Genomic DNA, 15326 nt, shown 5'->3' on the forward strand with positions numbered 1-15326 from the left:
CAGCACATTCAAAAGCACAAGCTGACTGTGACATCCTTCATTGTTCACATTTTGCAAACGTATTATATATAATTACACAGATACATTTCAGCCGCACTGCTTATTTCAGGATTGATCAGACTCGTCACACAAAAGCACTTTTGTTCTACCGAGAGAATGAGTGCTACAGGACTTTCAGCACAAATTCTTACAGTTAAAAAAAAATTTAAAACATATGAGTATTCTCAGGTTTATCTATATCTTTCAAACCCAATCTTCCATAAGCGCTTTGTGCCAGAAATAGTCTGTCACACCACAGTTTGTGAACTCGAGAGGGTGTTCTTACAGTGAAGCTGATGTTACATTTTGAACAAGGTACTTTTTACAGTACCTATCTCTAGTCTCTAGTATGCACCACTTGTGCTGATGTTTAGAACATTTTTTCCTGCATGCAGATGAACTCACTGATGCAAAGCAACAAGAACCCACGTAATACATGTGTTTTCCTGCCTTACATGCATTGCCAACGTACTGGTAATACCAGTAAACAAGGCCAGCTTCTGCAAATGAACCTGGGGGGGGTAAAAAGGTATCAATTAGTAGCATCCTATTATCCCAAACTTTTGAAAGAAAATAAGCTTTTTAGTGACTTGCCTTAAACTATGCTCATTTGCAAGTTATTAGTATTATTTTAATTACATGAATGGCTTTTACTTTAAAAATTCCCTCTACTTTTTAGTAGCAAAACTACAGGAAGATGCCAGTGTTGATTGATCAGAAGTGTTTATAGCAGAGTCCAGCAGGATCTGTTATTGCACTAGTCACAGAACGCAGCAGGCAATGCCCTCGAGCAGTAAATACAACCCCAAAACCCTGCTGGGGAAATGAGCCCTTACCCAGAATAGCTCAGATATTGTCCACTCTCAGTAGCTCCCTATTAGTTTTTATCATCTCTTTAGTTGTCTCACTAGCAAAGTTTTAAGTCTGTTGAAAAAGTATCAACTTTTTCTTTTTAATACATATATTGTATTTGTCTTTTTACTTTGACTATTTTAAGTAAAATTGTGCTTCAGCATTTAGGAGTTTTAGCCCAGATCTAAATAACTGTGAATATAACTGAAGAATTCTATAAACTGATTTAAAGTACACTCATTTAAGCTATTGACTGGATTTATGTCCCTTGGTATTACATTATGTTTCATTGGATTACTTGTTTATAAACATGTTTATAAACGTAGTAGTCCCCAGTGACTGGAAAAGAAGTCCCCAGTGGTTGGAAAGAGGGAAACATCACACCCATTTTTAAAAAGGGTAAAAAGGAGGATCCTGCAAACTACCAACCAGTCAGCCTGACCTTCATGCCCGGTAAGATCATGGAAGAGATCCTCCTGGAAGATATGTCAAAACATATGGAAGACAGGGAGGTGATTAGAGACTGCCAACATGGCTTCACCAAGGGCAAATCATTCCTGACCAGCCTGGTGGCCTTCTATGATAGAATGACTGCATCAGTGGACAAGGGAAGAGCTATGGATGTCATCTACCTGGACTTCTGTAAGGCCTTTGATACAGTCCACCACAACATTCTTGCCACTAAATTGGAGAGATAAAGGTTGGATGGATGGACTGTTAGATGGATAAGAAATTGGCCGGATGGCCGCATCCAAAGAGTTACAGTCAATGGCTCAATGTCCAAGTGGAAACCAGTAACAAGTGGTGTCCTTCAAGGGTCCCTACTGGGACCAATATTATTTAATATCTTCATCAATGACATAGTGGGATTGAGTGCACCCTCAACAAGTTTGCAGATGACACCAAGCTAAGTGGTGCAGTTGATTCGCTTGAGGAAAGGGATGCCATCCAGAGGGACCTTGACAGGCTTGAGGAATGGGCCCACATGAACATCATGAAGTTCAATAAGGCCAAGTGCAAGGTCCTGCACCTGGATCAGAGCAATAAAATTGATTGATAGCTGCCCTGCAGAGAGGGACTTGGGGATACTGGTGGATGAAAAATTGGACATGAGCGAGCAATGTGCACTTGCAGCCCAGAAAGCCAACTGTATCCTGGGCTGCATAAAAAGAAATGTGGCCTGCAGGTCAAGGGACGTGATTCTCCCCCTCTACTCTCTGCTCTCCTGAGACGTCACCTGGAGTACTGCATCCAGCTCTGGGGTCCACAGTACAAGACATGGACCTGTTGGAGCAGGTCCAGAGCAGGGCCACTCCAAGGGCTGGAGCACCTCTCCTATGAAGAAAAGCTGAGAGAGTTGGAATTATTCAGCCTGGAGAAGAAAACGCTCCGGGGAGACCTTATTGTGGCCTTTCATTACTTAAAGGGGGCTTATAAGAAAGATGGAGGAAGACTTTTTACCAAGGCCTGTAGTGACTGGACAGGGGGGCAGCAGTTTTAAACTGAAAGAGGGCAGGTTTAGACTGGACATAAGGAAGAAATTTTTTACGGTGAGGGTGGTGAGACACTGGAACAGGTTGCTCGGAGAAGTTGTGGATGCCCCATCATTGGAAGTGTTCAAGGTCAGGTTGGATGGGGCTTTGAGCAACCTGAACTCATGAAAGATGTCCCTGCCCATGGCAGAGGAGTTGGACTAGATGATCTTTAAAGGTCCCTTCCAATCCAAACCATTCTATGATTCTATGATTCTATGTTACATAGACATTTCTAGGCTTAAGATTTTCAAATCTTATGTATGTTGTACTACACCACAGCTAGATCTGTAATACTAAAAAGACAAGTGAAATGCTCTGGAGATCATTTTCTGAGCTCTGTAAAACCTATATTTGGTGCTGCAGTGCCCAGCTCAGCATTTACATCTGTTATCCCAGTGACACCTTGATAAAAATTTCCAGAGGATCACAAATTTAAATATCAGCTGTCTGAACATCTTCAAATATGAAAGTGTCTAATGTTCAACTCACTGGAATAAGGCACATATTTAAAAGCTTAAAATAAATAATGCAGTGTCCATAGATAAAATGCTTAATTTTTAAGCAAAACATATTTTTAGGTATTAGAAGATGTTTTCAGTGTAAAATTCTCATATCCTGGCTGAAAGCAAGAGCTTGGGCAGACACATAAAATAGGAGGAAATAACAGTTTCTCAACAATGCTGCTATTGACTCACTTCCTTAGATTTCCCTGGGAAGATGAAGACAAACCTCCTCTGTATATATTCCAGCAAGGTATGTGCCTATCATCCACCCAAGTCCCTGTACCTTTGCAGGGGATTGATGCTATGTGCCCTGATTTACAGGGCACGGACTAGTGCTGCCAATACGCATGATCATATGAAAGGTACCTCATCTCACAGCTTTATCTTGGAAACAGTTTAAGAAAAATGTGAGACTGGTGGGCTAGAGGCAAGGGCCAAGGGAGGAAGGACTGATCTGTTCGTCCTCTCAGTGGTGACTACAGGCTGCAGGCTGCACTTGCTCGGTTCCCTAAACTAGAAAGCAACCTGTTTATTTCACTGCTGAAGGCAAAAGAGGGAGTCAGTTTACTTCATGCCTGAAGGACTCCACTGCTCCAGCCCCTTATTCCAAAAATCATATCTCTGCCAGTGCCAATAAGTGAGAAAGGCTGCTAAGCAGCAAAAGGTTTGAGAGAGAGACTTCTGATGGTGATATCTTCCTCTGCAAATATTTAGGTGAGCTCTAGGCCTTGAATGACCATAGGGCTTGGGAAACCTCTGTCCAACTATGTACCTCCTTCAGTGGGCTGTGAAACTAAAACATCACTAGCCACTTTACAGCGTCTTCAGACCCCTTCCTATGGGTCCATAGTGTCTGGGGGCCTCTTGCCCCCTAAATCCAGCCAGTTCTGCTGGGTCATGCCGGATAGGCTTTGACACATAGGAGACCAGGTTCAGCTGGAGTTCCCTCTAACTTGGGTGAATTCTCAGAAGGGGCCCATGGGGCACCTACCAGCCTGTCTCCTGTCACTCACAGCCTGACAGCAGAGTTTAGCCACACTTGGTGGCTTCCTGCCATTACATGGGCTGCATGCAGGCCAAGCTCTCCTGCGGGTGGGTTTCTTTTACGGCTGCCTGAGGAGGCGAATGTGCACAGCTTGAGGAAGTAGCATTCAGTATCTCTTCTCAGCACAGACTGTAAGTGCATGATAAAGGTCATCTCACTGGGACAAACGTTATCAGCCTTGATGAGCCGAGTCATGCTCTATGCCCACAGTGTCACCAACTGCTGGTTTTCAGACCAGGAGACTTTTCCATCTGGTGGGTAAGGAGGTGTCTGTTGTCTTCCCTCCAGCCCCTGGACCAGGAGAAGATGGGATGAGTTGTGGCTAACTCTTGTATAACATGTTTCTGACCTCAGCCCTCCTTTGAGGAATTCCTTCAGGAGCTCGTTGCTGATGCAGAAAGCCCAGTCAGGTTCAGCCAGGCCGTGCCTAAGCCTATGTAGGGCATTAGACCTCTTGTTCAGCCACAGGTCCTTCTACTAGCTATCAGGCTCCTCCAGACCTTATACCAAGGTTGTGACTACATCTTTCCTCTTCCTTGCTTCTCTCTGCTCTCCTTGTGTGGTACAGGAATACTGATTCATGTCTCTTTGGACGTCTTCAAGGTCATTCCACTAGCATTTTGTCTGTAAGCAGCTTGAATGCTAAATAACCCTTTCCTGATTTCCTCATTTTTAATCTGTTCTTTCAATCTTTTTCTTTTTTTACTAGTTCCTTTTTAGAACCGTTTTGATTCATCATTATATGCTATGTGCTAGGTCCCCTCCTCAGCTCCTAAACTCAAGGAGAGCCTTTTGTTTCAAGCTATCCTCTCTGTGAGGAAATCAGCAATGACAATGTCTAGCTTAGAGAAAAGACGTATCCAACAGGTCTGTAGAGGATAAAGCTTGCCATTAGAAACCTTTGTAGCTTTTATCAATCAGAGGTCTAGACAGTGCTGCAGACAGTGATTTCCTCTACCTGTTGTGTTTCATACCCACTGACAGACACATTCTCCATAAATTTGTCAGCTCTCTTTGTGAATCTATTTACATTTTGGACTGCCCACTATCCTTTGACAGTCAACTCCATAATTTAACAATATGTTCTATGAAAACACTTTTGATTTTGGCCTCATAATGTCACTGTCTGTCGCTGAGTTCCTGTGCTGTGATGAATAAACATTGCCTATTCACCTTTTCCATACCATAAAAATTTTATAGACTTCCAAGCTGAAGTGGACTCACTGTTCTCCTATAGAAACTATTCCATTTTTTTTTATTGTATTGGGCCAAATCCAGCACTTTCTCTTTTATCGCTTATGGACCTTAGGACCCATCAAATCTGGATAAATGTAGCACATATGATGCAGGATCAGAAAGAACCTATCTCGTATGGGGAACAGATCATTTCATGAATCTTCACTTGCCCAGAATGGGTCTCCTCCTTCACTCCTTCTTGCACTTCAGCAGTGCCTGTCCCTTGTCTTTAATTTGGATTTTATTTTTTCTTCTATTTTTCTCCAAAGATAGGTTCTCTCTCATTCTCTAACTCCCTTTTTACATCTTCCTAGTAAAACATACAAGATGATAAAATTTAAAAATGTTTGTTCTGGTCAATGGCTTAGGAAAGGACATATGCATGAATGGCCTGGCAACTCTAGTAATCATTATGAGACCATCTGTTGGTAAATATATATGGATTCACCTTAGATAATTGGCCAGTTGTAAAGGGATACAGATAACCTTTTCAAGTATTAAACAGGCTGACACCAAATGGATAACCAAAGAACTAGTGGACATATAGCTGCTAGTCAAGAGATGTGATTCCTTATCATCTTGCATTTCCTTAAAATAATTTGCAAGTTGATTTACCCCTTGGAAGCTGAGAGCAAAGGTTATTCTTTTTCTTTTCAGATTTTACTTTCCCTGTTTAGGATTGTTTTGATCTACAATGATTATTTATGATAGCAATAATGCTATTGCCGAGGTCTGAGGGAACTGTTTGGTTTCTTTAGGCAAGAGGCCCAGAGTTTTTGATTTCCACTTAAAGGTTAGTATCATATTCCAGAAGGCATACAGAGGAGAACACTTCATAAATCAATACTTGCATACATGAAAGAATGAGCTGAGTGACAATTTTTAAAAAGCATCATGTAGTCTATGAACTCTTCTAAAACAGAAAACTTTTCTTTTTTTCTGAAGTGAAGACTACAAATATTTCAGTAAAAGAGCAAAATGCTTGAATCTTCATAGTGAATTGCCATTAGTATTCCATGTCCTATAAAAGAGCCTAATGGCCTCTTAAACACTCTAGTAATTTGAGTCCATTAGTGTAATAGGCAGGGATTAAAAGCAGAAACAAAGAGATCATTAACCATGAAAGTTAAACACATCTGTTCATATTCAATCATTAAAATGACAAATATTTCATCACTGAGAAACATAGATCTTAGTATAGGAAAATTCGATATAAAATCAGCTCAATATCATGTTCTGCCAAACTTACATATTGCTCAGAGGAGGAATTTTATAGCAGCTTCCGTCTTAGATGCCAAGCAAAAATCCTAGTACAGTTTCACCTAGCGGATACCGCAAAGGAACCACACAGGTCTGCAGTGATGCCATCATTGCTTCTGAGATGAAACGACAAATTCAAAAGAGTCCATTACCCTGTGCATCTTCCTACTGTGTTTAAAAAGTAGGGAAAAGCTGATGTCACGTGCACAGTCCCTGAAGTCACAAGCTGTTTGTCCACCACGTAAGACATCGATGTGCTTGTGACGTGGGGGAGCCTATTCCACTGTCCTAGCCTCTGGGATCAACAGCTCCTAAACTGATCCTTGCAGCTTGGTAGAAACAGTACACCCCAGCTTCTGTGAAGCCCCAAACCCTTCACAGGAATGAAGCACCAAAAAAATGCTCTTAGTTTTGCTATTCCTTGAGGGTGGTGTACTCAGTGCTTATTCTTTCACCTTGGGACTACATGTAAAATGATGAGGTAATAGAAAACAATAAATGAAGGTTTTTGTAGAAAAACTGAGTGTTTGTGCTTAATCCCAAAACGGTAATCAAAGCTGCAAAAGGGAAAAATAATAAAAAGCTTTATCAGGTCCTCTCTAAAGCTTGTCCCTAGTCCTTCTTTTATCCAAGCTTTTGTTCCAGCATGTGTCACAGCAACTTGTACTGAGAGTCCAAGCAACATCTTAGCGTCACTTCACAGAACCAGCTCTTTTATGGTTTACTGTTTCTCAGTCATTAATTCTCACCATTGTCGTGGTTTAACCCCAGCCGGCAGCTAAGCACCACGCAGCCGCTCGCTCACTGCCCCCCACCCCTGGGATGGGGGAGAGAATCAGGAAAAAAAAACTCGTGAGTTGAGATAAAGACAGTTTAATAGGACAGAAAGGAATGAAAAACAATGATAATGATAATAATAATAATATGACAATAGCAATACTAAAAGAATTAAACTATACAAAGCAAGTGGTGCACAATGCAATTGCTCACCACTCGTTGACCGATGCCCAGTTAGTTCCCGAGCCGCGATCCCCCCTCCCAGTTAACTCCCCCAGTTTATATACTGGGCATGATGTCATATGGTATGGAATAGCTCTTTGGCCAGTTTGGGTCAGCTGTCCTGATGGTGTCCCCTCCCAGCTTCTTGTGCCCCTCCAGCCTTCTTGCTGGCTGGGCACGAGAAGCTGAAAAATCCTTGACTTAGTATAAACACTACTTAGCAACAATTAAAAACATCAGTGTGTTATCAACATTCTTTTCCTACTAAATCCAAAACACAGCACTATACCAGCTACTAGGAAGAAAATTAACTCTGTCCTAGCCGAAACCAGGACAGTGAGTCAGCCCTGTGTCTTAACTGCTCCCTTTCCCCTTCAATCTACTCCCTAGAGCTACTTACAACAGTTTGTTATTGCTCTTCCTCCATCCAAGGTGGATTACCTTGTTCTCTCTTAAGTTCACATATTTCCTGGCTCTTTTATCTAGGAGGAATCTGTATTTAGCAAGATAAATCCTTTATTAAATAATTACTAATCAACTAATACCTAGAGAAACAATTATTAAATACTAGCAATGGATATTTCCATTTCTTTTCCCTGTAACCTCTGGAGCTGAACTCCATCCAACTCCAACTCCTTGGGAGTTTTAGTGAATTTAATCTTTTGTTGTAAATAGAAAAGACCACCAGGCTGGAAGGGATGCATTAATTAAGAATACAAGATTGTAAAGGCTGTTAAAATCCGATGTAAACCAAATAGTTTCAGAAGTCTTTAATGCAATTTTAGTCCATGACCACATTAGCAAGACTCCAACCTTGAGACACAGCCTTAATAAAAGTTTCCGGAGTCTGGAACTCTCTTGTATTTCATTCCCTCACCTTTACATGCCAGTGATTTTAGGGGACTCTGTTACAGGAGTGGAAAGTCATATTCATTAAAATGAGTCTGAACACCAGACTTATTTCTGCTAATTTCAATTCTGAAGTGCTTTTCCCATTGCATCAAGTACTTTACAAATGTTAAAGGGAGCAATAGAAATAAAAACTGTTTATTGTACTTAGCTGAAAGCAGTCACTCCTCGATTCCTAACATCTGACCAGCTGTACCTCTCAAGCCTGAGTGCATGAAACACAGCTCATCACTCAGCTGGGCAACAAGTTCAAAGCTGGAGACCTGCCATTGTCTTCCTGGGTGAACGTGGTCATTCACAGTATGGGAATTCATCTGTCCACAGTGGAGAGAAGTCCGCACTTCTCTCTTCATGAAGTAGGTATCTGAAAAAGTGCCTCTTTCTCCCCACTGAATCTATAGGGAGTTCATAGTGTGGCAGTGTGCTCCCCGCCCCCAAACTGATCTTTATTTCTTGTAACCCTGCTGAAGTGATAACCACCAGTAGTGGTCATAATGGATGTGTCTGGTCGTGTGGATTCAGGGGAGACAGATAACAATACAATAGCCAAGGGCTAATTTGAGCAATGCACCCACCTAACCACAGTGCTGGTCAATGTCCGACTCAAGCCAAATTTGGAAGAAACTAACATCTGTTGTTGGTATGTAAATATGACTATAAGTCAATTATCTTACTCCATAAATAGTGGACAACCCAGGGCCCGTTGAGCTCTCCTGCATGTCAGCAGGCTGCACGCCAGGATCTCCCCTTGTGTGTCACGGAGGCTCACACAATCAAATTAAACAGGTGTTAAACTCAACAAAATTTATTCTTCAATCAAAATCATTTAGAACTCTGACAATATTAGTAAACCACAGGTTCAATGATGTAAGGGGAAATTAATACTGCACAACTGACTTAAGCTTAAGTTTTAGCAATGATGACCCAAAATGTGCATATCACTCACCTAAAAGATGAGGGATCTCAACCTTGAGGAGTTTCCTTAGGTGGCATCCCAACCCAAGGGGAGAGTCCCTGACTGCAGACTCGCTGCTCCAAGGAGGACTGACTCAATTTGCCCTCTGGCGGGGCTCCATTTATAGCCTAGTCGAACCTGATCTGTGGTCATGTATGGTCAACGGTTGAGAAGTTTCTTTCAACCGAAGTGTCCCATTGGCTGAGGGCCTTGCCTTTTGACCAAAGTGTGTATGTGATGGTTGTCACCGGCCAAGGTGTGTACGTGACCACAGTCACTGCATGGGCTGGGCAGCTCGACCCCCAGACCACAGCTTCTAGGGTTTTTTTCCCTTGGTCGAAAAGTTTTGGTCTCTATCAGGGCGGGTGTACCTGCCACACAATCCACCCTGTGACCACAGTCATGATTCGGCTGGTTTCCTTGGAGTGGTGGTACAGTCCCCTCTTGCCTCCGAAGTTCAAAGGGAGCACAGTCTTGGCAAGTTTTAACACTCACTGTGGATCATCATTCCTTAGTTACTCTAAGGCTATATTGGAACATCAATTATGCGAACAGGTTGAACATTAATTACACAAACAGGTTCTAAGGAAGCATACTCCACAATCAACACAGATTTCACTACCACATGTTTGATATAGCTTATGATAATACAAATCACAATAATCGTAACTATAACCATTATTGAAGATTGAAGGAAACTGGCTGAAAAAGACTTGACTGACAAAGAAAATCCAAACACATCAAAAAATTTCCCCAACCAGTTAGTCCCTAGTGCAGCAACAATCACTTCCAAATCTCTTGCCGCCTTCTTCATCCTGTTGATGTGGTCCTGCAGCAGCATTGATACATTTGAGATATGAACACAGCACTCATCTACCGACAGGTTCAGGACTCCGCATACACTTTTCTCCTCTAATAACATCAAATACAATACAGCTTGGTTTTGGATGGTCATTTTACTGGTATGTTGTAACTGATTGTTTAAGAGCCCCAAACTATCAGACATAGCGTTGGCTAAGGCTGATAGTTGTAGACCTAATTCCAAAATGGTCTGTTGGTTTCGTACTGGAGCAGCTCCCAACCCAAATACCGATTCCATCCACCATCCAACTCGTGTTGAGGCTTCCTGCCATTCTTTCTGTAAGTCCCTTGGGCTGTGATCCCACCATTTGTGTGGCATGTATCCTTCCCGATAAATGGGACAGAGAGAAAGCACAGCTAGTGTGCAGGCTGGTCCCAGAATAGTTGGATATAATCCGGAATATAGGTGGCCGTCAGAACATGCCCACACTAAGTTAGGGGGTGCAGTGACAGCGGATTTTCGGCAGGAACCTGGTGTGGTAGTAAGAGGAGAGCAGCAGTCTTCCTTGCTACAATTCAAGGCAGAGGATCGTAAGTAACTGGTATTGCTACATAGACAGCCCAGTACTAGAGCCTCTTGAACAGGAGGGTATAGCCACAGCAATGGCATTTTATCTATGTCTCTGCATCCAATTTCCACCTGGCAGTCCCAAAGTGGGGATTTTCCTGCTGGGGAAACTCTATCCTTTTTTCCATCCCAGCTAGCCTTATGCTTTTTTTCCGGCCGACATGCAATTAAGGGGGCAGGCACTTGCATTGTGATTACATGTGCTGGGACAGTCATTGCTATCCTTTTCAGGGTGTTTGATGCACCATGAGGCATTTAATTGTTTTGTATATTGTATGGAGTGGTCATCAGTGCTCCACCAAGCATTATATTCAGTAGTTCCCCATGGAACATTAGAGCATGATATAGTACCATCCCAGCTCCACCCTGTGGCCTTACCAGTGGGTAGAAAAAGATAATTACACGTTGCATTCCATACCAAGCTAACATTCACCATGTCGGATGACCAACTGTAGGTGATATGGGTATAACTGCCTGTCTTTCCAACCCGCTCAATCACCCAGCTGTAATTATTATACAACTACCATGTGAGTTCGAGGGCTAACGATATATTGACGTCTTGTACAAAGATCAGCAGGGCGTCTTCTGCTGACTTAGGGGTGGGTAAACAAGCCATTAATGGAGTTAGGTTCATCATTTGGGTGAATCCTACTATCATTTTTGCTACCATATTATTGTCCAGATCCTGGTCGTCTCCGTTGATCACTATCACTATTGCAAGCATGAGCACCAAGGTGGTCCACTTCTCCATTGTCCTGTAAGAAAACACAGAACTAGGCCTCGGACTTTGAAACCGGGCTTTGAGGTTAGAAGTTGTGGATTATCCACCAGGCACTGATACGGTGGGTTTTCCACTCCTGTCTAGGGCTTCCCAGGCATATAAGCCTCTGGGTTTTGCCAGGGTCATGGGTACAGTGCCAATAGAGGGCAGTTTTACCAGACAGGTTGGCCCACATATGTTCTTTATGGGAACTGGCCCTTTTGATCATCTGGTATAGGGTCATCACCTGTTAAAGGTCCCATAGGACAAAATGCTGAAATTTTTGGGTTTCCATAATTTTCCCAGCAGTTATTAACTGTAAAGACTGCCTGTGGTAACCGTATGTCCCAGTTATGGCATGAGACATTAGCATGCTTTTTAATCAAACCATTGGTTTGTTCAACTATGCTGTTTGCCTGAGGACAATATGGTGTGTGAAACACCCATTTAATGCCTTCCCCTCAAGCCCAGTCTTGCACCACTGTGGCCATGAAATGTGATCCATTCTCACTTTGAATCCATTCAGGAATGCGCAAAATACTAAACCATTCTGGCAGAGCTTGGACTGTCTGATCTGCAGTGGCTGTGCTAACAGCTGTAGCCATAGCCAGCGGTGACATCACCTCTACTCCTACCAAAATATATCTCTTCCCATGGGATGGCTTCAAAGGACCAATGTAATTTGCCAGGTGCTCCAAAGAGCCTTGCCTTGTTTAATATACTGGGCTGGGGTTTGATTTGGGTGGTTGGGTCTTAAGCCTTATCTGACATTGTGGACAGGCTGTAAGAACTGCTTCACATATTTTCATGGACACTGGCCATCCTCGGGACCAACACTTGTAATAATAGAGGTCTGTTTTCCTTGAGTGGCCTTGCTTAATGTGTAGCTACTCAGCCAACCACCCCCAGTCTTTCTTGTCACTATCAACTACCTTAATTTGGGCTAGGTGATCTACCTGTTGGTTCCATTTTGCGGTGGGGGTCCCATTTCTTGCATGGCCCTTTACCCATCCCACCTTTAGGGGTCGTGATCTGCCTATTTCTAACAATCGTTGCCAGTGTCTGGTTCTCCAGACTTTTGTACAGCCCACTTTCCACTGATTGGATTCCCACTGGCATATCCACTCTGTGGCACCCTTATAGGTTGCGTAGGAATCAGTGTAAATTACAGTGGCGCCATTCTCTGCTGCCAGCAGGAGGGCGTGCAATTCCCCCACCTGTGCGCTACCTTCTACCTCCTCTGTAGTCATTTTCCCAGTACCAATTTCCAATGCTGCTGCTTTATATTGCCATCGTGATCCCACTCAATGGGCAGATGCATCAGTGAACCACACTCCTTGTGTATCCGAACCTGTGGTCAGTTCAGGCACCTCTGTGATCAGGGAAGGTTTATAGGGTTGGCCTAGCAAAACTGGATCTGGATTCACAGGTTGTTGGAGCTTAGAGATTTTGACCGGGCCCTCTCTTAATTGCAGTAACTGACTAACTCCCTCTAAATAGGCATACTATTTCCATACTGTGGCCTTCTGGGCTACCCCCTCAGGACAGGGTGACCCCTTAAGGATCGAATTTAGAAGAGGAAAAGGGCCTTGCACTATAATATCTTGCAAAGTACGTAACCTCTCCGCTTCCTTGACTGCCCTAGTAAGTGAGAGGAGTCCCTTCTCCCACTCTGAGTACCATTGTTCAGTTTCTTTAAATGAGGTGGAAGAGAATAACAAAGGTCTAGCTGGCCCTTGCGGCCTTTTTTGGAACACACTGCAATAGGAGGCATGTTCTGCAAATCCCCACTCCACCCTCAATGGATCCTGTGGGTGTAGGGGCCCTAATGTCTGATAGGTCTTGAGTTCATCTCTTAGGATATCAAGGGCTTCCATATGCTGAGGAGTCCAGTCCCATTCCCTCTTCTTTCACAGTAGGTCATACAACGGATGAGCAATCACTGAGAACCCACGTATATGCTTCCTCCAATAGCCCAATGTACCTAGCGGCTGCTGTAATTCTGTCTTATTGCCTGGAGTTTGCCCCTTCTCAATAGCCAATAGGGTATCGTCAGGTACTGCAACTGCTCCAGCTACCCACCGAGCTCCTAGGAATTTGATTTCTTGTCCCAGACCTTGACATTTGGACGGTGGGATGTCTAGCCCATTATCCATTAACAGCTCCCAAATGGCTTTAGCCACTTGTCCTACCTGTTCTTTATCATTCCCTCTTATTAAGATATCGTCTATGTACTGATATATGTGAACCTCTGGTGGTATCTCTATAGTATCAGGTAGCTTGGCCACGGAGTTATGAGCAATAGTAGGAGAGTGTTTATACCCCTGGGGAAGTTGGTAAAGGTGTACTGTACCCTTTCCCAGGTGAAAGCAAACTAAGGCTTATCCTCCTCTCTTAACGGGATCATGAAAAACATATCCTTAACATCTAGGGTGGCCATCTACAGGTGGGCGGCTGTGTGTATCGCCGTTACTATTGAGGTTATACTCAGGACAGCAGCAGTTAATGGTGCAGTATTACTGTTTAACCTTCGACAGTCAATCGTGAAACGCCACCGCCCATCAGGCTTACGAACTGGCCAGACTGGAGAGTTATAAGGGGAATGTGTGCGACTTATGATCTGTCTTTCCTTGAGATCGTTAATCACTTCTGAAATACCCTGTTTGGCACTGGTTGGCAGCGGATATTGAGAGACATGGGTTACTTTAGGTTGTGGTAATGTGGGAGCAACCTGCAAAGTTCTCACATGGGTAGCCTTTGTCCCTCTGCCTCCGAAACTCCACACCCTGCCATCAGGTAGGTACCATTGTTTGCCTGCCAGCACATGGAATCCCAATATGTTTTCCTTATGAGGACTCAGGGCCACTTCCACGGCCGTCATCCTTTTTTCCCCAGGTAGCCAAAGTTGAGTTTGAGGTAAGGGACATTCTTCTGCTGCACCCATCACACTTATTATGTTTATAGCTTTTCTTGATGGCTTAATTCCTAATTCCTCAGCTTGTTGTTTATTTAAAACACTAATTTGGGCCACCGTATCAATTAAAAATTCTAACCTTATTCGTCTCAGACCCACAGGGATATGTATATAAGGTTCCTTATCAGTGGACCATTGGCCGGAATTTACCATGCAGAGTGGGCGGCCCGTGGCTTCTAGTTTTTTAACTCTTTCTGTTCCCTTTGTAGTGTCACGAAAGGGTTAATCTTCCCTTCCTGAGGGGGTGCAGTTGTCGGCGTTTCCCTTTGGTCCCTAGTTTTCCCCTCTAGAAATTCCACCAGCTTCCTGATATGATCAGTGTGGCAGGTGCACCCACCCCAATAAAGAGCGAAACTTCTTGACCGCTGAAAGGAAAGACTTAAAACTAGAAGCTGCAGTTTGGGGACCGAGCTGCCCAGCCGCGTGGTGACTGTGGTCACCTACACACCTCGGTCGAGGGATAGGAAAGGCAAGGCCCTTTGGTCGACAGGCAAGGCCCTCAGCCAATGAAACACTTCAGTTGAAAGAAACTTCTCAACCGTTGACCATATATTACTCACACAATCAAATTAAACAGGTGTTGAACTCAACAAAATTTATTCTTCAATCAAAATCATTTAGAACTCTGACAACATTAGTAAACCACAGGTTCAATGATGTAAGGGGAAATTAATACTGCACAACCGACTTAAGCTTAAGTTTTAGCAATGATGACCCAAAATGTGCATATCACTCACCTAAAAGATGAGGGATCTCAACCTTGAGGAGTTTCCTTAGGTGGCGTCCCAACCCAAGGGGAGAGTCCCTGACTGCAGACTCACTGCTCCAAG

General features: G+C 43.4%; 2 protein-coding genes across 2 annotated transcripts in view; both read right to left on the reverse strand.

Moving 5' to 3' along the window:
- The window catches only part of MIPEP (mitochondrial intermediate peptidase), a 659177-nt gene that overhangs the window by 104393 nt on the left and 539458 nt on the right, over positions 1-15326 (reverse strand). The gene's annotated exons all lie outside the window — the stretch shown is intronic.
- On the reverse strand, positions 12410-12772 carry LOC127029406 (ribonuclease H-like). The gene has a single exon (XM_050915018.1). It carries the CDS (start codon positions 12770-12772, stop codon positions 12410-12412), a length of 363 nt encoding a protein of 120 aa, XP_050770975.1.

The sequence above is a fragment of the Gymnogyps californianus genome, chromosome 1 (genome assembly GCF_018139145.2).
Source record: "Gymnogyps californianus isolate 813 chromosome 1, ASM1813914v2, whole genome shotgun sequence".
In the NCBI taxonomy this organism is placed as follows: Eukaryota; Metazoa; Chordata; class Aves; order Accipitriformes; family Cathartidae; genus Gymnogyps; species Gymnogyps californianus.

Excerpts from the sequence above, each read along its gene's own strand:
- LOC127029406 (XM_050915018.1), bottom strand. The coding sequence starts at position 12,772 with ATGACTACAGAGGAGGTAGAAGGTAGCGCACAGGTGGGGGAATTGCAC.